The 26,105-nt window shown below is 59.6% G+C and overlaps 10 protein-coding genes across 10 annotated transcripts; 5 read left to right on the top strand and 5 right to left on the bottom strand.

Annotated features, from left to right (window-relative positions):
- Positions 1 to 923: 923 nt before the first annotated feature.
- PUNSTDRAFT_125187 (uncharacterized protein) lies at positions 924 to 3,966 on the bottom strand (the record flags this gene model as incomplete). Its single annotated transcript, XM_007381685.1, has 8 exons — positions 924 to 1,557; positions 1,610 to 1,866; positions 1,916 to 2,238; positions 2,379 to 2,402; positions 3,181 to 3,408; positions 3,499 to 3,551; positions 3,580 to 3,783; positions 3,836 to 3,966. 8 exons carry the CDS (start codon positions 3,964 to 3,966, stop codon positions 924 to 926), a joined length of 1,854 nt encoding a protein of 617 aa, XP_007381747.1.
- Positions 3,967 to 4,786: 820 nt separating this feature from the next.
- On the top strand, positions 4,787 to 5,716 carry PUNSTDRAFT_142307 (uncharacterized protein; the record flags this gene model as incomplete). Its single annotated transcript, XM_007381684.1, has 2 exons — positions 4,787 to 4,884; positions 4,950 to 5,716. 2 exons carry the CDS (start codon positions 4,787 to 4,789, stop codon positions 5,548 to 5,550), a joined length of 699 nt encoding a protein of 232 aa, XP_007381746.1. The 3' UTR covers positions 5,551 to 5,716.
- A 336-nt stretch (positions 5,717 to 6,052) lies between these two features.
- PUNSTDRAFT_99619 (ribosomal protein L2) lies at positions 6,053 to 7,368 on the top strand. Its single transcript, XM_007381683.1, has 5 exons — positions 6,053 to 6,297; positions 6,356 to 6,471; positions 6,522 to 6,944; positions 7,002 to 7,143; positions 7,200 to 7,368. The coding sequence occupies exons 1-5, from the start codon at positions 6,256 to 6,258 to the stop codon at positions 7,239 to 7,241; spliced, it is 765 nt and encodes a 254-aa protein (XP_007381745.1). The 5' UTR covers positions 6,053 to 6,255; the 3' UTR covers positions 7,242 to 7,368.
- A 48-nt stretch (positions 7,369 to 7,416) lies between these two features.
- PUNSTDRAFT_132327 (uncharacterized protein) lies at positions 7,417 to 8,716 on the bottom strand (the record flags this gene model as incomplete). Its single annotated transcript, XM_007381682.1, has 5 exons — positions 7,417 to 7,480; positions 7,540 to 7,607; positions 7,661 to 7,966; positions 8,029 to 8,382; positions 8,453 to 8,716. 5 exons carry the CDS (start codon positions 8,714 to 8,716, stop codon positions 7,417 to 7,419), a joined length of 1,056 nt encoding a protein of 351 aa, XP_007381744.1.
- A 744-nt stretch (positions 8,717 to 9,460) lies between these two features.
- Positions 9,461 to 10,274, bottom strand: PUNSTDRAFT_50911 (uncharacterized protein; the record flags this gene model as incomplete). The annotated part of the gene is made up of 1 exon (XM_007381681.1): positions 9,461 to 10,274. A coding segment is annotated over one exon (814 nt), but the record flags the coding sequence as incomplete, so codon positions are not given.
- Positions 10,275 to 15,135: 4,861 nt separating this feature from the next.
- PUNSTDRAFT_50909 (Pentulose kinase) lies at positions 15,136 to 17,509 on the top strand. Its single transcript, XM_007381680.1, has 8 exons — positions 15,136 to 15,612; positions 15,754 to 16,121; positions 16,191 to 16,326; positions 16,386 to 16,430; positions 16,484 to 16,540; positions 16,595 to 16,679; positions 16,735 to 17,204; positions 17,269 to 17,509. The coding sequence occupies exons 1-8, from the start codon at positions 15,169 to 15,171 to the stop codon at positions 17,413 to 17,415; spliced, it is 1,752 nt and encodes a 583-aa protein (XP_007381742.1). The 5' UTR covers positions 15,136 to 15,168; the 3' UTR covers positions 17,416 to 17,509.
- Positions 17,510 to 17,669: 160 nt separating this feature from the next.
- PUNSTDRAFT_125182 (uncharacterized protein) lies at positions 17,670 to 19,155 on the top strand (the record flags this gene model as incomplete). Its single annotated transcript, XM_007381679.1, has 2 exons — positions 17,670 to 18,878; positions 18,931 to 19,155. Coding segments are annotated over 2 exons (1,434 nt in total), but the record flags the coding sequence as incomplete, so codon positions are not given.
- A 157-nt stretch (positions 19,156 to 19,312) lies between these two features.
- Positions 19,313 to 19,998, bottom strand: PUNSTDRAFT_50908 (ribosomal protein S25). Its single transcript, XM_007381678.1, has 3 exons — positions 19,961 to 19,998; positions 19,514 to 19,799; positions 19,313 to 19,456 (listed from the first exon to the last, which is right to left on the bottom strand). The coding sequence occupies exons 1-3, from the start codon at positions 19,961 to 19,963 to the stop codon at positions 19,431 to 19,433; spliced, it is 315 nt and encodes a 104-aa protein (XP_007381740.1). The 5' UTR covers positions 19,964 to 19,998; the 3' UTR covers positions 19,313 to 19,430.
- Positions 19,999 to 20,138: 140 nt separating this feature from the next.
- PUNSTDRAFT_65310 (uncharacterized protein) lies at positions 20,139 to 20,950 on the top strand (the record flags this gene model as incomplete). The annotated part of the gene is made up of 3 exons (XM_007381677.1): positions 20,139 to 20,359; positions 20,429 to 20,551; positions 20,608 to 20,950. 3 exons carry the CDS (start codon positions 20,139 to 20,141, stop codon positions 20,948 to 20,950), a joined length of 687 nt encoding a protein of 228 aa, XP_007381739.1.
- A 2,493-nt stretch (positions 20,951 to 23,443) lies between these two features.
- On the bottom strand, positions 23,444 to 24,644 carry PUNSTDRAFT_43208 (uncharacterized protein; the record flags this gene model as incomplete). Its single annotated transcript, XM_007381676.1, has 2 exons — positions 23,444 to 24,315; positions 24,437 to 24,644. The coding sequence occupies 2 exons, from the start codon at positions 24,642 to 24,644 to the stop codon at positions 23,444 to 23,446; spliced, it is 1,080 nt and encodes a 359-aa protein (XP_007381738.1).
- Positions 24,645 to 26,105: the final 1,461 nt, after the last annotated feature.

Raw genomic sequence — 26,105 nt, 5'->3', positions numbered from 1 at the left:
CAGACTGCAGATAGGCACCAGCTCCATAGATGTCGCCAGTTTGCGTGAAATCAGGAGGCGCAAGGGTCAACGGAGTCGGGGTCAGCGTAGGGATGAATTGTACGCGGTGGTTTGGCGAACTCGTCGAAAGCTGCGGCTGTGTCAACGTGCGGGTCACCTCCGGTGTCGTCGCCGTTGTTCGTCAAGTCACAGAAAGGCGAAGACATGGTGTCAGAAAAACTGGTTAGACAGAACATGAGCTACACCTATATACTTCTTTGTTTTTTTCTGTGCTCCACCGTAGTATATACCATGACGTTGATCATTATACAGTATGCCGCCCGCAGGTGATAGATGATAAAACTCGGCTGAGGCGCAGTATTTTTCATGACTACCACTGGTACGACTTTCGCAGTATATACCAGCTGCAAATCTGGTCTATTACTCTTCTCCGTATGTATATCATGAGTCATACACTCGATTCGACCATAATCCGCGACCATAATCGACTTTCGAATCCACTCCGTAATCTGTACTAGTTACTTTGAGGCTCTGGCACTGAGGCGATACCCAGCTGGTGCACGTGGCTGCTACGATGAGCGCAAGCTGCAACTGCATTCGCGTGAGAATCCGCTTCTCTTCGGCACTGCTCTCCTCCATCCAGTGGCATCCACATATACCAACTCAGAGGTATAACGCATGCCAGCGCATACGTCAAGTTACAGCATCCGAACTTATTGCTCCAAGGATGCAAGCTGGCAATCGGAAGGCGATTCGAATAAAGTTTCAACGTCCTCAACATACTACCGTGCAAAAAGGAAAAGATCAACACTGTTGCGAAATACCGTGCATGTTTCCCGAGGACGCCTGCGAAAGGCGATGGTACACATAGCCCTCTGGAGAAATCTACCAGCGCGGACTGGTGATCTGCAGGTCACTGAGCCCTACTTTGGCCTCGGACTCGGTGGTAAGGGCCTGGCTCTCTGTGTTGGAGCTTCTACAACTTCTGGTGGACTGCTGTACGCAGGCGGCATCTGATCTGCTCGGATCCGTTCAACCTCGACTTGCAGCGCCTGCAACTGGTCCCGAAGCAAGTTTTCCTCGGAGCCAACGGGGTTCGTCGTTGACGTGGCGATTATACTCGATGTTGGAATGGAGGAGACCGGGGAACCATAGGGAATGTCTTGGTCGGCCCTTCTGCCTTTCGATGGGGAAAGCGGGCTTGCATAGTCTAAGGGTACGATGGAGAGAACTGGAGGTGCTTGTCGAGCATCAGGCTTGATCTCTGAGTCAAATGGAATGGCTCGGACGCCTCCTTCAAGTTCGGGATCATTGCGTCGTTTGAAGAAGCGCCGCGCCAAGAGTCCCAGAGCGAGCACAACTACAAGGCAACCGAGGACGATGCCTGCCGCAGCGCCCTTGGGAAAACTCGACGACTTCTTGGCCAAACTTGTACTGGTCGGACTGGGGCTCACTGGTTTCGAACTGATAGGGGTCGGACTTTCCGTACCGGAGCTGCTCGTGGTGACCAGGCTTGAGCTAAGTGGAGTTGGGCTGGTGATGTCGTCCTCAGTGGTGCTAAAACAGTGATTGTCAACTTACGACCACGGACATTGGGGACAAAACTCACCTATAGACGGCGTAGTCGAATGACAGATACGATCCGGTAATCCCGGCATGCGCCGTGAGCTCGACCTTATGCAACCCCTGATCCAAGTCGGTATTCGCGAATATGGTGAAATTGTAACCGAAGATCGGCTGGTCGCTCGTTCCAGACGTATGCGTAAATCGCGTGGGAGGACCTCCGTCGATGATCATAGTCGCGTTTATAGATCCGGTGTCTGGAGCTGGAACGGACAGCGGCAGCATCGAGATGATCCAGACCGCCTGTACAGCGGTGTTAGGCATGTCCTTTCATGGAACGAGTTTTACTGACCGTGCCATTGAACTCGAATGTCATAGATGGCTCCGGCGCGGTACTGCCTACAAAAACCGACGTTTCGTACCATCCTCCATCGAAGAGCTTGGACACGTTGGGCTTGAATGCGCACACGGTACAGTTCGGTCCGTAAGACCACTGGCTGACGGAGTTTACCGCCGAATAGGTTGGACGAAGGCCTGTGCTGAAGTCTCCGAGTGCATCATCGATCGTGCGGTTAACCTGTCGGGCGTCGCAGTGCCAGTGTATCCGGAAAACGAAGTCAAGGAGGATGACAGGGACCAGGATCCCGAGCATATCGGGAGCGGCGTTGGTGGTAGCTACTTGCACAAAGAGTTAAGGAATGTGAATCTCTAGTCAATGAGAACGGCCGGGGGGGGGGGGTTGACAGAGGCATAGCATTGTCGACCGTATATTTGTGTGTTCGGTGTGAACCGAAGATCGGGGCTCGTATACGTACCGCCGCTGATGGAGCGTCCAGAGACTCCACGGATTAAGCACATTCAGTGCAAAGATCGGTACGTTATACCTTCGCGGGATCCCCATTCGGCTCAAGTGTGAGCATGTGAGTATGGAGGGGCGGTTAGGCAGCGGTTCTGAGCGCCCAAGTATCATATCGATGGGCAGTGTAAGATGCGCCAGTTCACTGGCGATGTGAGCGCGTGCAGCAGTCCAGCTTCGAGCTAGAAACACCAATGTGTATGTATACACACGGGAAGCTGATGACCCTGCTGGATAGATACAGATCCGGACAAGTTCCGATGCGGTGCAAGATGATTGAGCACCAATATATTCGTAATTTCGCAGGCCACAGGATGCTGGCCATAATACATGAAACGAAAGTAAACATCGCGGCGTCATATGTTACATTAGCAATACACAGTCAAATGATGCGAGAACGAATACACCACGAATACAAGAAAAGAGTCCAACGTCTGAAGTCCTTCGAAACGTAAGTCCATCCAAAGCGCCGCGAATCAAGCCCGGGTCCGGGACCGGACAAAACTGCCTCTGCCCACTTGCGGACAGACGTCTCCCAGAGTCGGCGCAGCGCGCGAAGGGAGCGGTAGCATGTGCACAGGGGTCTTCGGAGACTGACAAGGCGAGACTTTCGGTTTGAGAGGGATACCGCGGTGAAGACCGGGTTCGGGCCCGGGGCTGAAGAGGTCCCGTTTCACCACGCACTTGGGTAGAGGAGGAGAGCGTGGGGCGAGGGGAAGGTGCTGCGCGGTCGGTCGCTGTGGCAACGACTTTGGACGCACGCGGATTGCGGGTCGTGGAATTCCCGGGGCCTGAGAGGTGGAAAGACGAGTAGTTGCGGGAGCGAGGGCCTTTTGCGTCGGATTCGCGATGGGAAAGCGCGTCTTGGGCGAGGGAAGAGCGGGAAGGTTGCTCGCCTTCGCGCGGGCTTTCGGAGGCGAAGGCGGCGGCGTAGGGGTGCCAGAGACGCGTTGTCGAACGCGAGGCGGAGGTGTACATGGGCGTGAGTCCTTCGCGGAAGACAGAGGGAAGTGGTGGCTGAACGGAATGAGATTGTCAAGGTGACATCCAATCCCGTCCTGAGTCCGAACTCAACATACCGGTTAGCGTCGATGCTCGGGAGCCCTTGCGGAGGCGGGGCGGCAGGAAGTGCCTTTCCGACGATAGATGGCATCACGGACACGCGGCGAATGTTCTCCTCCTGGACGACGACCTTCTTGGGTCCGTTGGCTACGTTGCGCACTGCGAGTAGTTCACCACGAGGATCGAGCGACATGATAGTAGTCCCGGAAACGCCGATTCCCTGGTACGTCGGCATGAGACGAAGGGCGCGGAGGTGGGCAGCCAAGGTATGGTTAAGGACACTGATAACTTGAGAGGGACCCCTATTTGCAATGGAGTGGACCCACACCACAACCTTGTTTCACTCATGCTGACGTCGCAGCCTTAGCGATGTTCCGGAGGTGCCAATAGCATGCAAGGCTAACGGTCTCAGACGAGCTGGCTCCACCGGAGGAGTGCTTCTTGCGGAGGGGAGGAGTCTGGAACAGAAGTCGAGGACCCGTCATGCAAACTTGATCGCAGGTGCGGGTATGCCTTAGGAGGGGTGAAGTAAGTTTCCGACTCGCAAAGGATGAATATATGCTCACTGACTTTTTGTCGCGCACTCGTATGCCTCCCGTTGTTCTCGACGACGCAGAGACTGCTCAGATGTGTCCACTGCATATCTCGTCCGTCTGCCTTTATGTTGACGCGGTCTCATGCCTAATATTTGGCAGATCTGACCTCAGGCCTCAGCCGCTCGGCGCCCAAATTGAAGCACTGCATGTAGCATGAAGGTTGAGCGCGGGTTACGTGTTGAACGTTCAAGATCCGAGAGATATGTGCCGTGTTTGTTAGATACGTTCGATGCTCAAGCCAGAACGCTTGAAGCATCCGGGGTCATCAATGCCTTCGAGTAATGGGTTGCCTTACTCGGCCACGTTCCGTTCGCTCCCTCTGTTTCCGTGACCCAGCCTGAGTTTCAAGACGTATTCACGAGATAGTTGTTGACGCAGAGTGCCAACCTGAGTCTACGAGCGCAATATCGATAACGTTGAATACGTCTCCTCCAGCCATATGAAGTCAGTCATGTTCGGACTCACAGTCAAGGCAAGAACACCGCCTGTACGATGAATCATAATGGCGAGCTGCATATTCGTTCGACTCGACACCGTGTCAGTGAGTGATCCTGGTGAAACTTCGGCCAATGACATCGCGTGCTTGTGTTAATTCAATCAGCCACCAAAGCCCTCAACATGGCCGCTCTATCACGGCCACGACCGCAATGCGTTGAGAATGTCTGGAAATCTGCCTCCGCTCCTTTAACTCCCCCCCTTCCCCTATGCGATGTTACCCCTCCCTTTGGTAGAAACGGAGGATGTCGCCGATCTTCTGAGGTCAGTCAACTTCGGCTGTCGTCAGCCTGACGAACCGATACAAGTGAGGTAAGTACCACTCCACTTACCCGTTCCGTCTTCGCAGTTGCTCATTAGACAGGGGGTGTCCATAGGTACACCTCGCACCAAACAGTGCTCAAGCATGTGATGCGACTTGAGGAGGCTCGGAGAGAGAAGACACAAACGCCTCAACCTCAGACGTCCAATCCTCCGACGCCTAACCCTCCGACGTACAATCCTCCGATGCACAATCCTCAAGCGCTCAACACTCAGACGTCCAACCCGGACACGTTCAAGCTTGCTGAACTCGCAAACTCTCCTCGAAGCAGTCAGGCGCGGTCCCCGAGTAGCACATACGCGGAAAGTAGCCACAGTGTCAAGCAGCCCCTCAGCCCTAGTGTCAAGCAGCCCCTAAGGAAGGCGCCGCCACTCTCGCAGCTCGTTCGCGATGCTCGAGCTCGGTCCTTCGCCACCCGCAGCAGAAGCAGCTCTGAGATGGAACCCCCTTTGGAGGACAACGACAGGAGAAAGAGAGTTAGACCCTCGCCTCCTGACTTGACTGACCGCGCTGTTAAGACCGAATCCTCCCCGGTCCGCCTGCTTAGCCATCAGCTGTCCCATCGCGCCCCTCCGCCCGCACCCACTTTAACGAACGGCCACGGATCCCGCCCAGATTCACCAATTGACTTGACGTTGGACGACGACGATTCATAGCAGTGCCCTGTGTTTGATACGGCTCAACGCTGTTCGCCGATGGCATGGCGTCGACAGATTCGTGGCGCGTCGTGACCCACCGGACTTATCGCTTGCACACTGCATAATTCGAACATTCCTACCTTTAATCTCTACTATGACGGGTACCATTGCATTATAAACTTCATGGACTGATAAATATCGTAAAGCTCGTTCAATTACTTATAGATATATGGACAAAATAATATCGTCCCGTATAACAGTCTACCTTACCAATTTGCCGCCAGCCCCTGGTACTTCTGGATTCTGCCTTCCTCGTCATCAGTCCATGCTTTTGCAACCCACGGACCACGAGCAACGAACGAGAGACACCCGTACAGCTTTGTCAATGGCGCCACAGCCTAGTATGACTTCCAGTGCTAGGCGTGGGAGACTGGGACAGGAGCCTGGCATCGAGGTGCTACTGAACGGCTGAGAGGATACCGTCGCCGTCGTATCAAAAGTCTGTGAGTGTGCTGTCCCGTCCTATGTCGTCAATCCGCTGTCCGGGAGGCCTTAATGGATGTTGGATGCTGCCGGATCGCTGCGGTCGAGAGGAAACGTTGGTCTTTGGATGGATTTGCTTGGTCGGCGACGGATGACTCTGGTCCCGCTTCACGGCTCCTCCGTTCCTTGGCTTCTCCCTTGATCTCTACGACCCGCTAATACACCTCTTTGAACAGAACAATGGGTAGGGTCATTCGGGCACAAAGGCGATCGCACGCCATCGTATGTTCGGTACTTTGGTGTATTAATTCGCGTGCTGAACTGGGAGGATTGGCTGTAGTTCTCGGCGCACACGCACCTTAACAAGGCGCCCGCCCGCCTCCGCACCCTCGACTACGCGGAGCGTAACGGCTACATTCGTGGCGTGGTCAAGGACATCATCCACGATTCCGGCCGGTGCGTATTCCCGTATCATCTGCCGCTCACGATTTTTCACATCCGTACAGTGGTGCTCCCCTTGCCCGCGTTGTGTTCCGTGACCCCTACCGCTACAAGCTCCGCAGCGAGACCTTCATCGCCACCGAAGGTCTCCACACCGGCGCCTTCGTCTACTGCGGCAAGAAGGCTGCCCTCGCCCCCGGCAACGTCCTCCCCCTCTCGCAGTGCCCCGAGGGTACCGTCGTTTGCAACATCGAGGAGAAGGTTGGCGACCGCGGCGCGCTCGCCCGCACCTCCGGCAACTACGCCACCGTCATCGGTCACTCCCCCGAAGAGAACAAGACCCGCGTGCGCTTGCCCTCTGGTGCCAAGAAGACCGTCTCTGGCTCTGCCCGTGCCTCCATCGGCATCGTAGCGGGTGGTGGACGTATCGACAAGCCTTTGCTCAAGGCTGGCCGTGCGTACTATAAATTCAAGGCCAAACGTTACAAGTACGTTACTAGGTTTAATCGAGATGTTCACGTACTGATTTACGACTTCCATCACAGCTGGCCCCGTACTCGTGGTGTTGCTATGAACCCGGTTGACCATCCTCACGGTGGTGGTAACCACCAGCACATTGGAAAGGCCTCCACTATCTCCCGCCAGGCCGTCCCCGGTCAGAAAGTCGGTCTCATTGCTGCCCGCCGTGTAAGTGATAAATCTCGATGTTGTCGTAATGGACCGAGTGCTCATGGTTATCGCAGACTGGTCTCCTCCGCGGTACCGTCAAGGTCAAGGAGGTTTAGGGGAGCTTCGTTGTCGTATCTTCTTTGTTGCATACCATCAAAACCATGTATGCAATGTATCCATCATGCATATGCACGATTCATGCCTCGCTATGTATCGCACTTACGTCCGGACTTCATTTTCGACCTCGGGCGCACTTTGTGTGCAGACAGCCTGCACAGCCGTTTGGTAACGTTACATTATTTTTACGTAGCTCGCTGGGAACAATCCGCGCCTGCCTTCGATTTCGCCTGTCCACCTGCGGAAGAGGATCAGTGTTGGATCAGAGCACACATTGCGTGTGGGCTATGAACTCACCAATCCTCCGACGACCGCTCAACCACCAGCACCCTTTCATTGGCCTCGATCTTGAGATCCCCGGGTTCCTGTTGAAGCTCTCAGCGAGTCTGCGCCTCCCGAAAGTGCGTCTAAGACGTACCCCGCTGTCATAATCGTACAGGACTTCCGCCCACTCTCCCTCCGGTTCGGGTTCGGGTTCTGCTCGCCTCAGGGGAGGGGGAGGGGCTCTGGGTGCAGGCGAAGGCGTAGAGCGCTGCGGCTGGGGCTCTTCTTCGCTTTCGGCGGTCGAGATCGTCCGACGTGGTGGCGGCGCCCAAGCGTTCTGCTTTGGTGTGAAAGCGGGCGGGACCGTCACGGCTGGCGGCTTCGCCGTTTTGTTCACCGTGCCGTGCCGGATGGAGGAGTACATCCCCTTCGCGGACGTGACGTCGACGTCCCCGAATTTCTGCAGAACGCGAGCGTTGGGGTGATCGGGTGACGAGCATGGGGCGAAGGATCGGCACACACCTTCGTGGCGACGAGGCCGGCGGGAGGACCGCCTTTTAGGCTGGAAGGTTTCACGTTGCCCGCGGGCGGCTCGTCTTCGCTGGCGACGCTTGAACCGCGCCGTGGGGGCATCGGCGGAGGCGGGGCCGGCGACAGCCCGCGGCTGCCGACGAAGCTGGACGGCCGCACGTTGTGGGCGGGTTCCTCTTCGCTGGCGATGCTGGACGCCCGCCGGGGCGGCATCGGGGGCGGGGCGGGCGACCCGCCGCTTCGGCCTGGCGCAGCTGGTCGAGTGGGCGACCTGGGTGCCGCGGCCTGAACGGCGCGCAAGCCCGCGGCGAATGCAGAAGGTGAATGTGCATCATGCGTGCTCGTCTGTACAGAGAGTATCGGGGGGGCACACGTTGGCCAGGAAAGCAATGATGCGTCCGCGTGCGGCGCTCACCGCAGATGATGATATCAGCCCTCCAGGCGACGAGACGTGTTTCAGGCCGCCGAGCACGACCTTGGCGGCGTCCGCGCGCGCATCGGCGATCTCGTTTTCAGAGGCCCCGCCGAATAGATGCGGCCGCGATGTAAAGTATCTGCATGAGGCATCGGCGCTCGGGTTCAACGGGGCTATGCCCCTCAAGCGAACGGGACGACTCAACTCGTCTAGGAGGGCGAAGAACGCACCCTTGTCGTTGTCGGTCAGATTCGAGAACACCATCGGCGACGATGTCGAGCACTGGCGAGATCGGTCGTCGATGATGAGAGGCACATTTCGGTCATGTTCGCCGGCGCCTAACAGCTGTTTCCGGGCTGCGCAACACGCATATATCCAGTCATCAGCTTCCCGATTAGCGCAATCCTCCAAGTATTGCCACCAAGGTAAAGCAGCAGAATATCTGCGTTGACAACAGAAATGATGACCGAATATAGTTGTGTGTATTCGAGCAATAGTACCACAGGAAGATTTACATGGTGGACAATATAGCACGGGTCGTCTTGTACTGCGTAGGTGATCGTGGCGACGTGGGACAGATACTAGATGAGTTTGAGGAGAAAAAGAGAGAGACCGAAAGGAGATGAATCACAGAGAGGAGGTATGATGGAGTAGAGAGACACAGAAAAAGAAGAGTAAAGACGACAAGGAGAAACGGTGCATCCAAACAGGGCCTTCAAGTCCAGTTGAACATGTCGTTGACGTTGAAATCGTTACCGAGACCCGCGTCCACCGTCGGACTCCCCTGTCCCATCATCGGCTGCAGCGTCCCCGACGGCTGACTCGACACGCTCAGCGCCGCGGGGTCTATCGACCCCGTGCCCGAGCCCGCAGGCGACGGCGCGGCGTACCCGCCTCCGCCTCCCTGCTGCATCCACACCTGGCCTCCCGCACCGGGCGACGGCACGCCGCCGTGCACCGGCGGCGTCCCACCCGTATGCCCGCCAGGCGACATCGCGCCGCCCATCATCATCCCCGCCTGCTGCTGCTGCTGCTGCTGCTGGCCCATGAGGTACCCCTGCTGGGAGCCCATGCGGCTGCGCATCATCGCCGCGCGCTGATAGTCCTCCGGCGTCGCGCTCGGGAAGCGCCCGCCCGCCTGCGGCGTCATCGGCGAGCCGGCGTGGTCCGACGGCGTCCGCGTCGCGCGCGCGATCCCGGGCATGTTCGGCGGCATCGGGTTCGAGCGCAGCGCCGCAAACTGTTGCTGGTGGGCTTGAGGAGATTGCTGCTGCTGCTGCTGCTGTGCTTGCTGTGGCTGGCCCATCTGCATCTGGCTGGGGTCGAGCGCGCCGGAGGAGCCGTCCATCGACAGCCGCTGCTGGTGCTGCGGGCCCATACCCATGCCCATGCCCATGCCGATCTGGGCCTGGCTCATGGGCATCCCGCTCATGCCGGGCACCATGCCCATCCCGCCCTGCGCCATGCCGACCATGTTCGCCATGTTCTGCGACGCGCCGGCACCCATCCCGCCGACCATGCCCATCCCGCCCGCCATCGCGCGGTTCGACATCTGGAGCAGGTACAGCTGCCGCTGCTGCGCGTTCATCGAGCCCAGCGCCTGCTGCTGCTGCGGCGTGAGGCTGAGATGCGACGGATTGGCGCCGCCGTGCATGCCCTGCTGCTGCATCTGACCTCCGGCGCCGGCCATCTGTCCCGGCTGAGCGGAAAACGCGTTGGCGCCCATGCCCGCGCGGTTCTGCATGCCGACCATGCCCATCTGTCCCGCCCCACCTCCACCTTGCATCCCCATCCCCATCCCCATCTGACCCATCCCCGCCATCCCTCCACCCTGCATCCCCATCCCCATCCCCATCCCCGCCATCCCTCCGCCCTGCGCCATCCCTCCGCCTCCCTGCATCATACCCGCACCCGCACCTCCTCCAGCCCCTACACCCGTCCCCTGAGGCTGTTGCTGCTGCTGCTGCTGCTGCGCCATCCCCTTCTGCCTCATCGCCGCCGCGACCATGCCCATCCTCCTCAACTGCTCCCTCAACTCCATCCCCGCAAACCCCTGCACGTTCCCCAGCATATACTGCACGAGCGGGCCCCCCGCGTTCGGCGCGTGCGGGTTCGCGTGGTACGCCTGCAGCATCTGGAAGTGCTGCAGCCCGCTCTGGCCAAAGGCGGCGATGATCTGCGCCGCGTGCCCTTGCATCTGCTGTTGCTGCTGCTGCTGCTGTCCTTGACCTTGACCTTGACCGTGACCTTGCCCGTGAGGTTGTCCTTGTTGATGACCCTGGAGGTGTTGCGGCTGGGTCTGGGGCTGGGGCTGGGGCTGGAACTGTCCGTGACCCTGACCCTGGCCCGTCGACGTCGACGTCGACGCAACAGGCGCCGGCGTCGGCGTGGACCGCACCAAGCCATTACCAACGCGCGGCGTACCAGGCACCTGCACCGCGCCGTTAAGCCCATGCTGCTGCTGCTGCTGGGGATCCACGCCGAGCGCGGGGCTGCCCGCATGATGCCGCGGCGACGGAGCAGCGGGCTGCGCGCTCCCCGCGCGCGACATCCCGGGCGGGAGCTGCGGCGGCGGCATCATTCCCTGGTGCTGCTGCGGTTGCGGCTGGTGCTGCTGCTGCTGGTGTTGCTGCTGGTGTTGTTGTTGTTGGTGTTGTTGTTGGTGTTGTTGCTGCTGCGTGGGGTACTGGGGCGTGCCAGGAGCCGGACCGGGCGTACCCGTCGCCTGCCGCTTGCGCGCAGGATCGTCGGCCGAGGAAACGTCCTCCGCGCCGCGCTCGCGTTTCAAGCTCGCGTTATGATGGTTGCTCGACGGGTCGCCGGGCGACTGTATGTGCTGCTGTTGCTGGTGTTGTTGTTGCTGCTGCTGCTGTTGGAGGTGTTGAGGTAAGTGGGGCGCGGGGTGGGGTTGGCCGTGCCGCCGCGCAATGTCTTTAGCGAAGAGGGAGGGGAGATGGGTGTACAGCTGCGCGAGGCGCTGGTGCACGGCGGGCCCGAGGGACTCCATCGGTGGCGGCGGGCGGAGGGTAGGTAAGGGTATGTTGTGTTGCACCTGGGTTCGTGCAGCGGGTGAGCGAACGAGGGAGTTACAGCGGACGGGAGGGGGGAGACGAGACTCACGTTCCCGCGCGTGTTGGAGTCGGCGGCGGCGGCGAGCCATGTCAGGTTTTCTTGTAGACGGGCGACGTATCTATGAGACGGAGACGGGGGGTCAGGGATGCCGCCGAGAACAGACATGGGATATGTACGCGTACTCTGTTGATCGAGGATCCGCGGATATGGGGTTCTGCGATTGGAGAAGCTCGCATGCCCTACGAAAAAGAAGCACGTCAGTCCAGAGCGCAGGCGCATATATAGAGGACACGGTGAGGCGGAAGAGAGAGAAAAAAAGGGGGAAGGAAGGGGAGGGGGAAGAGAGAGAAACGTACTTGAGCAGCTCGGAGTTGATCTCGAGCAGCGCGGCGGCTTTGCTCGCGGGCGGCGGTGGCGGCACGGGCGCGGGCGCGAGGGACGCATGCCGCGTGGACGGGTCTTCGGACTTGAGACGCGGCGTGCCGACGCCAGGCAGCTGCGCGTCCGGCTTTTTGGGAGACGAGGGGCCGGCGACGGGTTGTTGTTGTTGTTGTTGTTGTTGTTGTTGCTGTCGAGGTTGCTGCTGCTGCGTCGACGCGGACGGAGTCCCGGACGACGACGACGACGACTTGCCGCCTCCCGGCGTGGGAGAGGCCGGTTTTGACAAGGACGCGGACGAGGACGAGGACGGGCCGGGTTCTCCTCCCGCCCCGTTGCGGTTGGCGGTGAAGGCGGTGGTGGACGGGTCCATGGCGGCGGTCGGTTCGCTGGACGACGCGTCGGCGGGTGCCGCCGGTGCGTCCGCGCCGCTCTCGAGGAAGGAGGAGGAGTCGCCGGGCGCGGTGGACAGCTCGCTCAGAGGGGACGATTGGCGCGAGGCGGCTTCGGCGGGCCCTGGATGGGGTTCTGCTTCCGCGCTGGCGCCGGGCGGCGGCGGCGGCGGCGATGGTTCTTGCGCCGCGTCCGGTTGTTCTAACCCTCCTCCTCCCTGCTCGCCCTCTCCTCCCTCGCCGGGCTGCGAATGCGTGTGACGAGGCGAGGCCGGGGTAGAGGATAAGGGCGAAGAAGGCGAGGCGGGGGCGGGGGCGGGGGCGGCGTCGGCGTCGGCCGTGGAAGGCGGCGGCGGCGGCGGGGGTTGGGTCGCGTTGTGGGTGGCATTGTTGGCGTTGCTGGCGTTGTTGGTCGCTTTGACGTTATTGTTCTGCTGCTGCTGCTGCTGCCAGGGCCCGCGCCGAGTCGTACGCGGCAGGATCTTCGGGTTCGGGCTCGGGCTCGCGAGGGCGGACTGGACCTGGACCTGCGCGGCCGCGGTGCCGCGATCGAGGTGGAGCATTGTGTATACCCCCGAGACGGTATATGGGGTTTATCGGGCGGGACGGGTGGCTACGCAGCCCGGCGATCGCGTGGAGGGGTTCGTGGTCGCGGTTTGGCGGGTAATTCGGCGCGGTCGATGGGGGCGGGTCCGTTTACCTCCCTGGCCGTGATACTGCACCCGGGCTGGGGATGATGAGTTTTTGCTGTGTCCTTTGGTGCCTCGCCTTTTTTGCTGGCTCCGGCGCCGTCGCGAGCGGGTGGTGCCGGGGTTTAACGCGGGCGGCGTGCGGCGGGGGAGCCTAGGATGTGCGGCGTGTGTGGCTGGGGCGGGGGCGGGGGCGGCGGGCTGGCGGGAGGGGGTATCGGGCGAGAATCGAGGGGGAGAGGCGAGCGTGGGTGGGCCACGGCGCGCGCCCCTAACCCTAAGGCCGCCACACTGCGGACCGTTGGTCATCACCGTCACGCACTCGTCCCCCCCCGCTCGAGGGCGCGGGGAGAGGAGAGGACGCCACACACCGGCGGCGAGGGAGGAGGCGGAGGACAAGAGGAGGGGGGGGCGGAGGTGATAGCACACTGGTGTCTCTGTGCTAACCGCCCCCCGGAACCCAATGGAAAACGCCATACGCGCCGTTCTTTTCCGCCCATAACACATCTGATCTAGGTCCGCCGCTATCGCTGCGCCGTCCTTGGTCACCGGCCCCGCGCGCATCCCACCTTCCCTTGTGTACATATCTCTCTCTTCCTTTCAGCTCAGCGAACCCTTGCCCCAGGCGATTGGAGAGAAACGATGCGATCACTACTTGCTCCCTTCTTTCGGGAATCCTTCTCTTGCCCTCCCGCCCTCCCCCCTGATTCACGAGAACACACCGACTGAGATTCCATCTCGAGATCTCACCCTTTCGAGGGGGGGGGGGGATCTAGAGCACACGACAGCCGAGATATAAGTAGTCTGTCCTAATACATGTCAGGCCCCCCCAAGTCCAGAAAAGAACCCGAACTGCCAGACTTTTCCCGGGGGCGCCGGCCAAATCGCTTCATTCAAATTGCCCCCCTTCCTCAAGACCGTCGTACACATACCGTAAATCAAGTTCCGTCGTCGTCGTCGTCGTCGTCGTCCGAAAAGGACCCTTCGCGCTTGACGACGAAACGACGAAGGCGGGCCCCTGATGCGGATCATATTTTGGCAGATCGTTTCTTCGGGCCCGGGTGTCGCTCATGCACGTTCCGTTGAGATGAAGCTTATGAGGGGTGTGCCCCCGCGCCTTGGAGATGATACAATATATATATATACCGAGCGCATTTGATGCAACGATTTTTGGCCCAGCTGATCGGCAGGGCCAGATATTTCACACCCTATCAGAAATGAGAGTCAGTGTGACCCCTACGTATAGCTCAAGACGCGGGCCGCGCACGTACATACCAGAAATTAAGCATCGATCTCACTTCCGGAAAAGAAAAAATCGGGGAAGTTTTTTTAGTACGATGTGTTACTTATACGAAGTTACCGGCGTAACGAGCGGAGGAGCGATAAAATCTTTTGCGTAGATCTCGGAAGCCTGCGTTTTTGTTTCGTGAAATCCATCCGTTGCATGCCTTGCCCAAAGGTGTGATTCAGGCCGTTCACCGGATCCCGCACCAGCATGAGCGAGTGCATTCCTTTTGCCCAGCGTCTGGGTCGAAAACTTCTGAAGATACCCCTAGAACGCAGGCAGGCTTTGATGATATCCCTTCGAACGGGAAGAGGAATACCGAATGCGAGGTGCGAAGGGGGGGGTGTCTTCGAGAAGAGCGTGGACGATCGGTGACGTATTATAGCGAACGCGAGCCTGAACCCTCCCCCCCCTAAAAGTGGGACATGAGGCGTACAAGAAGGGTCTCCTTTTCGAACGGGGGAGTTTCTGTGCCATGGTGGACCGCCGTGAGTTTCGGGTAGCCGTCTGTGGAAACGTACAGGATGCTCCGTGAACTGAAAAGGTCTGAAGATCCGAGGCAGGGGTCTGAAGAACTCCCGCCTGATTTCGTAGCGCCCATGGCAACGACCCCGACAGAAAAGATTGACATTGAGGACGCCGAGCTCGACGTTGAGATCGATGTACAAGAAAAAAAAACTTGAAGACTGGATTGAGCTGCGCCCGTCGAGGAGAAGCCAAAGACGCGCCCCGGCACTACGGGCCGGCCCGCCCCCGCCCCCCGCACGCCGAATGACTTCATCTCACGCGCCTGTCCCAATCGTAATCTACACTCCATGATCGCCCGAGAAAAAAAGATACCCTCTCTTCCACCACCTCCACCACCTCCAACTTCTCCGCCCTCGCCAACGCACAACAACGATGGCGAGCGCAGCGAGCGAGAGCTACTACATCGGGATCGACGTCGGCACCGGCTCCGCGCGCGCGGGGCTCGTCAAAGCGGACGGCACCCTCCTCGCCACCTCCACGCACGCGACCCAGACCTGGCGCGACCCGGACGACCACCGCATCTTCGAGCAGTCCACGCTCGACATCTGGGCCGGCATCGCCAAGACCGTCCGCGCCGTGCTCGCCGAGTCGGGCGTGTCCCCGGAGCGCGTGCGCGGCCTCGGCTTCGACGCGACGTGCTCGCTCGCGGTGAGCGACGAGAACGGGGAGCCGGTGACGGTCACGAAGGGCGACGCCCTCGGGACGGGAGGAGAGCGCAATATCATCCTGTGGGCCGACCATCGCGCCGAAAAAGAGGCCGAGCTCATCAACAGCACCGGCACCGTCCCGCTCAAGTACGTCGGCGGCACCATGAGCGTACGTCCCCCCTCCCCCTCCCCCACCCCCTCCGACACGCGCTTCCCCTTCTACGTCGACGTCAGTCTCCCCCTCTCGCCGCAGCCGCGCTGACGTCCTGATGTCTTTTTCCGCACACACCCCCCACCCCCCCCCCCACAGCTCGAGATGGAGATCCCGAAAGTGCTCTGGCTCAAGAACCACATGCGCCCCGATCTCTTCAAACGCTGCCAATTCTTCGACCTCCCCGACTTCCTCACCTACCGCGCCACGTCGGACAACGCGCGCTCCTACTGCTCGCTCACGTGCAAGTGCTCGTACGTGCCCTCCGAGGCCGGCTGGCAGTCCGACTTCTTCGACAAGATCGGCCTCGGCGAGTTCGTCACGGAGGGCTTCAGGCAGCTCGGCGCGGTGAGGAAGGAGCACGTGCTGAACGCGGGCATGCCCGTCGGCAAGGGCTTGAGCAAGCGCGCGGCGGAGGAGCTCGGCCTCCTCGAGGGCACGCCCGTCGGTTCGGGCGTGATCGACGCGTATGTTCACGCTAAGTCGGCAGCGAAAAAAGCGATGGGATGCCTGACCGCTTCGCTCTTTGTCCCTAGATATGCTGGCTGGTTGGGTACCGTCGCTGCCAGCATAACGGAGAACGGGCAGCACAAAGGGCAGCATCCGTCTGTGGACGAGTCTCGCCATCGCCTGGCCGCCGTCGCTGGCACCAGCACATGTTACGTGGTCCAGGTACGTGAGCTATCAGAGTGTCGGGGGAGAAGAGTTCAGACTGACGAGAAGCCACCTAGAGTCCTCAAGCGGTCTTCGTACCCGGAGTCTGGGGGCCGTACAAGGTACTTGCGAAGTTGCCCGATATCTATGCCCTAGGCTCTGATCGGTCGATCAGGATGTTGTCTTTCCCGGCTGGTGGATGAACGAGGGTGGGCAATCATCTACCGGACAGGTACGGTTGCTTGGAATGATTATAGTATAGGCGCCGGCTCATCATGGACAACAGCTCATCGACTTTATGATCAAGACCCACCCTGCGTACAACCGCCTCGTGGAGCTCGCGGAACAGAAAAAGACCAACATCCACGCTGGCAAGCACCCACACTCTGATCGAAAAGAGCACGCCCTCTGACCTTCCCAGCACAGTCCTCCAATCGCTGCTCGAAGAACTGCGCGACAAGGACGGCCTCGGCTCCTTCACCGAGATCACCAAAGACATGCACTTCTACCCGGACCTGCACGGGAACCGGTCCCCGATCGCGGACCCGCGCATGCGCGGCTCGCTCGTCGGCCTCGCGCTCGACAGCACGCTCCACGACCTCGCGCGCAAGTTCAACCTGACGCTCGAGGCGATCGCGCTCCAGACGCGGCACATCGTCGACTCGATGAACGCCGCCGGGCACGCGATCGACGCGATCTACATGTCGGGCGGGCAGGCGAAGAACAGGGCGCTCATGCAGCTCCTCGCCGACTGCTGCGGGATGCCGGTCGTGCTCCCCGCCGACGGAGGCACGGCCGTCGTCCTCGGATCCGCGATGCTCGGCCGGTTCGCGGACGAGGCGAAGGGGAAGACGTTCGGCCCGGAGGAGCAGAGCAAGCGCTTCTGGGATATTATGGTAAGGCTCGCGCGTGACTTTGACGGGGGGAGACGGCTCGCTGACGAGGGGCTGTTCTGCGTAGGTCGAGATGACGCCTTCTGGAACGATCGTGCGTCCGGCCGCGTCGCCCAAGGAGAAGAAGCTGCTCGAAGCGAAGTACAAGATCTTCCGCGAGGCGATCGACATTCAGTACCGCTGGCGCGCGCAGATCGAGGAGGCCTCGAAATGAGTGCATGAACGGCTCTGCTGGACCATCGTAGCCAAATTCACAATGTAATATAAGTCATAGAGGGATATAGAGGGTGTCGCCTAGAGAACTTCAACTAACAGAGGAGCGCGCAGCGGCTGCGCGGGCCGGGCAGCCCGTTGACGCGTTGGACGTGCGATAACCGCAGGCAACTGCTTTCTCCGACTGCGATACGTGTACGTAGATAAAGCGAGGCTTAGCCGTGCAGGCCCCAGGACGACAACAGCGCGACATCCATGTCCAGGTCCACATCCCTCCTGGACCTCAACCACGATGTGCTCGAGCTCGTCCTCTCCTGGGTCCAGCCGCCCAGGGAGCTGCACGCCTTCCTGCTCAGCAACCGCGCCGCACACGACCTCGCGCTCCCTCATTTCATCTCCTCCGTCCGCCTCACGCACCCGGACCAAGTCCCCGCATTCTGCGCGTACATGCTCGACCCCGCACGGGGTCCAGAACGTCTCCGCCACCTCCGCTCGCTCGCCGTCGAACGCGGCGCCAGCGTCGTACGCCAACCGCGCGTGCTCTTCATGAAACTCTCCTTCCCCGCCGGCGAGCGCTTCGCCTCCGTCCTCGCCGGTGCCCCGCGCCTCACGCACCTCGACGTCCGCCTCGCCGACCACGTCCTCTCCCGCGACCCGCGCATCGCGCGCGCGCTCTCGTGCTCCACGCCGCAGCTCGCGCGCCTCGACCTCGACGGCGCCGGCGCGCGCGCGTGCCAGATGCTCGCGCAATGGCCCCCGGGCCGCGGCCTGCGCGAGCTCAGCCTCGACGTCGGCGACTTCGACGTCCGCCCGCTGCTCGCGCCGCACCGCGCCACGCTCCGCGCGCTCTCGCTCTCCACCGGCATCTTCGCCTCCCAAGCACAGTTCCCCGCCGGCGCCGACGCGGAGGAGGGCGAGTACGTCTGGCCCGAGGTCACGGAGCTGACGCTGCAGAACGTGCTCCTGCGCCGCGGGCCGCTCGCGCGCGCCTTCCCGAACGTCCGCCGCCTGCGCGCGCTCGACGGGCTGAAGAAGCGGGCAGAGATGCGGTCGTGGAACACGGACGAGGCCGCGAGCCGGTCCGGGTCGACGCCGTGGACGAAGCTGGAGGACCTGCTGGTCGACGTCGCCGCCGTGCACAACTTGGGGTTGAACGCGCCGGGCGCGTGTCCTCCCGCCGTGCGGCACGTCGAGCTGGCGCGCACGTCGGTCAACGAGAAGACGTCGTTCATGGCGAGCCACTTCCTCGACGTCGACGACGACCCCGATCCCGAGATCTTCCTCGGCCTGGTCCGCGCGACGTCGCCGGCGTCGCTGACCTTCCGTCTGCGGCCCTCCTCGATACCCAGGTTGCGGCGCTTCTTTGAGGAGCTCGCGTCCGCCACGCGGGGTTCGTTGCGCGTTCTGCATCTGGAGCTCTTCGCGCGCTCGCAGAGTTACCTGGACCAATTGCGCAAGGCCATGGTGAGTTATCTCACATGTCGCGTCGCAACAAGATGTCGATATTCTGCCGCAGGAAGCGCTTCCCGGTTTCTTGGCTCCGTTGTCGATGACTTATCTTTGCTTGGTGGTCGACGCTGGCGGCGCTCCATTCGAGCAAACACTGCTTTGCCTTCTGCAGGAGGAGGCGTTGGTGTCTACCGTTGTTGAGAGAGCAAGCTCGGTGCAAGTGATGGAGGTCAGGTGGTTGGAAGCTTCCTGGCGACATTCTTGGTGGACTATCTCACGGAGGAATGACGATATTCAGCACATTTCCACCGTTAAATGCAATCGCCTGGCGGATGATAGAGGAATGAGCATGAGACAACACTGGCTGGACGCTTAGGTGGGTTCGCATGGAATCGCTCTTAACTCAGGCACTCTCGGTGGCATATTACGTTAGTAAACACATTCTTGCGTAGCGCTCTCCGGTAACACACGGAATATTTTGGAGTTTCATGGAGGCATGTTTTGCGCGGGTGCATGATACATGATGAAAGCGACGAAGGACCGTAGACGAGAACACGAAAACCAGGTTTAATCGGTGCCTGTTGTTGCCCGCGCTGTAGATAGAAATATGTCAGATAAGACACGACAGCGACTGCTGTGTCGAGACGTACTGTAGATCAGTTGAGCGCTGTGGTGCACGATCCGCTTGATGTGGCCCTCCTTCTCCAAATGCCTGATGGCAACGCGAGCGAGCGAGCCGTTGACTTTCAGCCGCTCGATGAGGATCGACTGCGAGATGAACTTGAAGCCGGGGACCTCCTTCATGATGCGGTCGAACAGCGGCTTGTCGACGGCCACGGCGTGCTGGGCCTTGTCCTTGACCTTGCCCTTCGACCACTTCTTCTTCTTGGCCGACTTTCCGCCTGATGATGGTGGGGGCGCTGCCTTGGCTTTGGCCTGTTAAGCTCCGTGTTAGCATGTGCGAACTGAAAGGTCATCCGTGTCGCCCGAGAGCCATCCATGGCAACGTGATCCAAAACCGCTCGTTTTTCGAGGCTGAGCGTTCAAAGGACGCAAGGAGAGCCCTCCGGCGGCGATTCGTGGACAGAAAGGCTCACCATTTTGGTATGGCCTCTTGAGTGGGACGGATGGAGTGCCCTTCGGTGCGCCGGGGACGCTGATCAGCTGCCAGGCTCTGATCCAGTCTGTACAGCATGTGTTCTCACGATCATCCTGGCGCTTGACCATCACTGGCTTCCACTTGGAACCACTCGCTGGTGCTGTCGATCAACAAATATGTCGAGCCACCTGTACGAGGTTGCTCTCTTCGGCGACTTCTTTGCAAAAGACTTGAAGCCGATCTTGAACCGCATCGCGCTGCACTCGGAATCATCGAACGCCATGCACACGCGCGAGGTCGTATTCGAACCTCTCGATGCGCAGCAGCAGCGCGACAAGGGCCAGGATCCCATTATGTTGCGTGCAAGGAAGGAACTGCTGGACGAGAAGCCTACTTGGTATGGAAACTCTCGCGCCTGTTCTCGTGCAGACGAAGAATATCTCATGCGCGCATCACCTAAGCACAGGGTTCTGTACTCGTACCTGAAACCAGAATCTGTGAAGACGTACCCTGAGGCGACGGTCAGACCTTGGGCGACCGTCTCCGTCGTCGGAGACGCGTTGGACTTCGCGTCTGCTCTAGGTTACGTGTAGGTATTCGAATCAATAAGCTGCCCTTTCCTCGCACCTGATCGCACCGTTACAGCCAGAGAAACGAGATTTACAAACGTGGATACGTGTTTCGCAAGGGGCAACTGGTCATTCAAATGTTTCAACAGGAGCATGTACGCAATTCCGACGCATCCAATCGTGTGCCACCACTTATTCGACTGTTCCCTTGGCAGGTGCACCCCGTAACGCACCAGCCCATACCGGCGCAGGTGGAAACCCTGTGGGAAGTCGAGGTGAAGACCGCGACGCCAGTGCGCAGCACGCTGGATACGCCACTCGAAAATGCGAAGACGCCGCTCGCCCAAGCGGTGCAGGCTGTTCTGGAGGTTCAACTGCTCATGAAGGGCCTTCTGGACTTGCGCCGCCAGGATCTCTGAGTCCCTCGTCAAGCAGATGACATAGAGAACGCATCCAGGGCGCGAACGCAGCTCTTAGTCCGCTCGGACAGCACCGGCTATTCGAGTTCATCGGCGTCTTCCGCCCAGTCGAGCTCCTCGTCTTCCTCGCCCTCATCGAATGCTCTTGGGCCCTGCAGGTTCCGGAGCGTAGCAGCCAGGGCAACAGGATCTTCCTCCATTTCCTCCGTATCACTGTCGTCGCTCTGCATGCCGGAGGCAACGAAGCCGTCTCTCTGCAGCGCTTGCAACACCGCAGCCGTCCCGTGCCCAGGCCCGGTTTCAGCTTTAGCCTCCTCCCCTTCGCTCGCGCTTGCGTAGCCGCCCAGCAACCCGTCCATCGCACCCGCCCCCTCCTTTCTGGCGGCGTCATCTCCCGGACCTTCTTCGTCGCTCCCGCTCCCACTGCCGTATCCGCCTAGCAAGCCGGAGATCGCCTTCTTCCCCTGCGCCTTGCCCATCAGCTTCCTCCTCTTCGCCTCTCTCCCGTCCGTACGCATGTCTCTGGCGCCACCGCTCCTCTCGTCCACCAGCACGCCGTCGAACGCGTCGTCGTCCTCCCATATCTCGATCGTCGGATACTCGACGAACCGCTTGCCGCGGAGCGTGGAGGAGAGCTTCTGCGACGGATCGAGTTTTGTGTATCCGTACCGCGGTGCAGGCGCGGGCCGCGGTGTCTCGTCAGGGGGTTTGTTAGCGGCAAGGTTCGGTAGGAGCGGAACATGCGACGCCTGGGAGGCGGTGGAAAGCGACGCCAAAATATGTTGGGGGTCAAGCTCGGTACGCAGATAACAGGCAGGGGGGTCGGTGCGGAGTTCCGGATCCGCGTTGTCGTCGGGGCAGGCGAGATCGTGTACCCAGGGCGGTATGCCGCTGCCCGAGTCTGCTTTGGCTTTCTGCACGCGCTCGCTGATGTTTCGTCGTATGTGAATGAGCAGGGGCATGTCGAGACTGTTGCGGTGTGTTAAGAGGGTGTATCTGTCCGGTGATGGCGACGACAGGAGGATGTGTGGTGGGCGATGGAAGACGAGTTCGAGGGTGAGCAGCGCTGTCTTGTGTCTGCCAATCGCAACGAACTTCCGTCAATATACATGATCTTGAGTCGCGTAATCGTGCGCTCGTACTTGAAATCCCAAGTCGACTGGTTGGCTTTCCGCTTCTCCATGCCCAACGGTAAGACCTCCATGTCGATATCCCGAAGGTCCAGCTGCATCTTCAGCATGTCCCGCTTCGTCCTCGTTTTCCCCGCCGTGGCTCCTCCTCCCCTTCCCCTCCCTCTACCCCTCCCTCTGGCATCTACCCGCATCCGCTCCGCTACTCCCGTAAATCCTGACGTATTCGGGGCCCCATTGTAACCTCCCTCCAACTTCGTGATCTCCCGGCCCCACCCACCGATCTTTCGACCGAGGTCCTCGAGGAAGACGTAGTCGCCCATGAGCTCCTTGTACCCGTACCCGCTCATCGGCACGTAGGCCACTTTATCGCGCTCGCCGGAGCATCCCGCACCGTTGTTGTACGACGACTTGTGGGTTTTGGAACAGGCGAGGGAACAAGTTCGCGTCGCGCAGCGCGGGCAGGTGTACTTCGGCGCGGTAGAATTGCATATAGAACAGATAGCAACGCTCGCGTCCGTCTGTAGGCGGACCGTAGAAAGTGAAGAGGTGCTTGCAGTCGACGTGGATGCTATAGGTCCCGCTAAGGAGGAGGTCATGGTCGCAAGAATTTCGTGAAGCAATGTGGCTATGCAACCCCCCTGTATCCGTTATTAATAGCCGAGATCGCCCTTGCCTTTCACCACGTCCGACTTCGTCCCAAGAGCGCCTTTCTGCTATTTTGGTCTTCAGAACGGCTTCAGAACGGCTGACGTTGGAAATATAATCTGGCCAAATATGCATTGTCCATATGCCAGCGTGGTGTCGACACAGGCTAGTACTGGTCGGACAGAGCAGCAGTGCTCGGTGATGAGCATCAGATAGATGGACGAGCATCGGTTTGAATAGAGCGTCTATCTTCCGATTGCTGTGCTCGACGGGCTGGTGCACACTGTGGACGTGTTGCAACCTCGCATCTATGCGGCTTCGCCCACTGCCAATCTATTCCCGGGTTCGATCCTGTGCAACAAATCCCTTGAAACCAAGGGATCGGTTTCATATTTTGAAGACGATGCAATAACCTCAGTCCCCTGGAATCCCCCCTTCCCATCGACTTGACCACTACACGTCCGTATCGTCATGGACATGGAATATGGTACACACCGCGACCCTCTGGCCGGTGAACGATTCCGATGGATACTTCGCTAGGCGCCAAATGTTCCAGGGAGGGTCAGAGGCGATGACGTGCATACCATTTCATTATACTGTCACGGCGATCATGTTCACCTCCAAGCATCCGGAATACGCGTATGCAAACGGGAGAATACAACAACGCTGTGATCCACAACATATCGAAACCGTGGACGTTCCATCGTTGAGATATTCACACAGGCTTCCTGACCAGTTCAACAGACAGGTCGAACGTCTCGTTCGCGCTGAAGTGGAAATCCAGGTCGTGACCCGTGTCCTCAATGACGAATGCGGTAACGTTTTTCGAATCCGGGTAGAACGGCTGCTCCAGCGCTAGGACGCCCGTGGCATTGCAAGGCACGAAGTTGTTCGCTGCGCTGTCGCAGTGGACCTGATCCTTCTCGCCTACGATGACCGCCACAGGACCTGTGTATCCTGTCGCGGGCTCGTAAATCGCGCTGAGGCCTACGGAAATGGCGGAGGAGCCCACGTCCTTCGTCAATTCGTCGATCGCGAGCACTTGGGGTGAGAACGTGCTGTTGTCCGGAGAGTAAAAAGATGCGCGAGCGGAGATGTTCGGGGTTGTGATGTATCCCGAATCGAGGGCGCCCCACCGGAGCGGGTCTACTTCGTTCGCTGGCAAGAGGGGGACGTCTATTCCGACAAGAAATCCCGGATCGTGGATATGCGCCGTCGCTATGAATGCGTCGAATGGTGCGCGGGCGCCGAGCGCGATCGCGGCCCAATTGAAGGTTACTGCCCCGAGCGAGTGCCCAATAGCGATAACCTTCGGGAACTTCGTCCCCTGCCCTCCAAGGGCGTGGCTGATCGATCCATCCTTCAACATCGCCAATAGAGAAGCCGTGATATTCCCGGAAATGAACAGCTGGATATCCGACGAGTTGGGGCGCGTGCTCAGGCCGGCCCCGATCATGTCAAATGCGAACGACGACAGCCCGCGTTCGCAAGAATAGGCGACGTAAGAGTAATTTTGAAGCCCGCTGACCGGGAAATTCCAGTACGCGCTGTTGTAGGTGTCACCATGCAGCAGGATTTGGACGCGGTCTGATAGAACGAGACTCACGTCAGAACACGAGAGATAACGAGATAATGACCGAGTACTAACCCAAAGAGTCGGCCGGTTCACCGCTCGGTTGACACAGAATGCCAAAAACGTCGAACGTACGGTGCAGACGTCTTGTGTCTGTGGTACTCAATGGCAGAGTCGGATCAGCTGGTATATGCACATCAACCGCGACCGGGATGGTGCCCATGGTGCACGCGCAAGCGTTGTCAAGGTGGACATCCTGTCTAGCAACAGACGTAGGCAGGTTGAGCGAGGCTGCGATACATGCAGCCATCAGCAGCAGACGGGGGGTCTTCGTCAGTAACATTGGGGAGTTCTTCGATACAATCAGTGGAAGCCATCTAGGGTCTTAAGTACCGAACGCCACGAAGAGACGCACTAATAATGTTTGACCAAGGAGTCCCGTCATGCTTCCGCGCGGGATGGGCATGACATTTCTTCGAGCAAGGAATTTTGGAAGAAGCACCCTGTGCAATGACGTCACGGCATGTAAGTTACTGTCCGTTGCAAGTTGTCGCAACTCCCTTGACAATCACGAAGAGGTTACAGTCAAAGGATAAACCAAGACAATCCATTGGTCTGCGAGTGCTGCTTGACGCGATACTTGGTAAGGGTAGAGTCCACAGACGTTTTCGATCGCTCGTGAGCTTCCACTTCCATCAGGAAAAGTACCTCCTGACAATTTCTCAACATTATGCTCAACTTTGTCCCATATGTACATATTTTGTCTTCTTGTGACAAATATGTACATATTAGATATATTGGAGATCTTTGAACTGTTTGTAAAATTAATTAAGTCCCTTTGTGAGCATCAACATATTGTTGCAAATTTGCCATATATTTTCACACGATGCTCACATTTGCTGCATTACTTAACACTTTGTTGCATTTGACACCAGATATAGCACTCTGTTCTAGTACAAGTCTGCTCAACCAGACACGATTCGTTCAGACTTACACAGAATTGTGATAATAATTATGCTACTTATACATATGTACCATCATGAGCTTACTTTGTACACATACTGGTAACAGGCAGGCGGGAGGCGGGGAAAGGAGGGCGGTAGCGAAGGAGGGCAGGAAGGGCGTCTGCGGGCGGAAGGGCGTCTGCGGGCGGGAGGCCGCACCCAGCAAGACTATGTCGGCAGCTCCCGCTCGGGAGCTGGGCGAATGGTCAGCGCGGGGAGCGAAATCTTCGCCGAGCGAGAGCGCGTTGGCGGCTCTCGCTCGGGGCGGGGCGAAGGTTGGGCGCGAGAGTAGAAAGCTCCGCTGAGCGAAACCGCGTTGGCGGCCCTCGCTCGAGGCTAGGCAAAAGGCGGGCGAGAAGGCAGGGAGGCGGACGAGAAGGCGGGGAGGCCGGCGAGAGGCCAGCGAAAGGCAGGCAAGAAGGCGGCGAGAGGCGATGGGCCGCGCACTTGCTGGCACCGCGTCCGGCGCATTTGGGAGCGCATGGGCCGGTGCACTTGCAAGCGCGGGGTCGGGGCACCTGGGAGCGTGGTGGGCAACACACCTGTGAGCGTAGCGGGCGGCGCACCTGCGAGTGGGGCGGTGAGCGCGCTTGCGAGCGGCAGCGTGCTGGCGAGCGCACTTGCGAGCGCGGTGAGCGGAGACTGGCTGGGGGCGACGAGCGCACTTGCGAGCGCGGCGGGCGGCGTGTTGGCGACGGGAAACGGGCAAGAAGGCAGGGAGGCCGGCGAGAAGGCGACAAGAGGCGGGGAGGCTGGCGAGAGGCGGACGAGAATGCGACGAGGCGGGCGAGAGGCGGGCG

Source organism: Punctularia strigosozonata (genome assembly GCF_000264995.1).
Source record: "Punctularia strigosozonata HHB-11173 SS5 unplaced genomic scaffold PUNSTscaffold_4, whole genome shotgun sequence".
Taxonomy (NCBI): domain Eukaryota; kingdom Fungi; phylum Basidiomycota; class Agaricomycetes; order Corticiales; family Punctulariaceae; genus Punctularia; species Punctularia strigosozonata.
The sequence above is the reverse complement of the archived record's forward strand: the minus strand, read 5'-3'. Positions and strand labels throughout refer to the sequence as shown.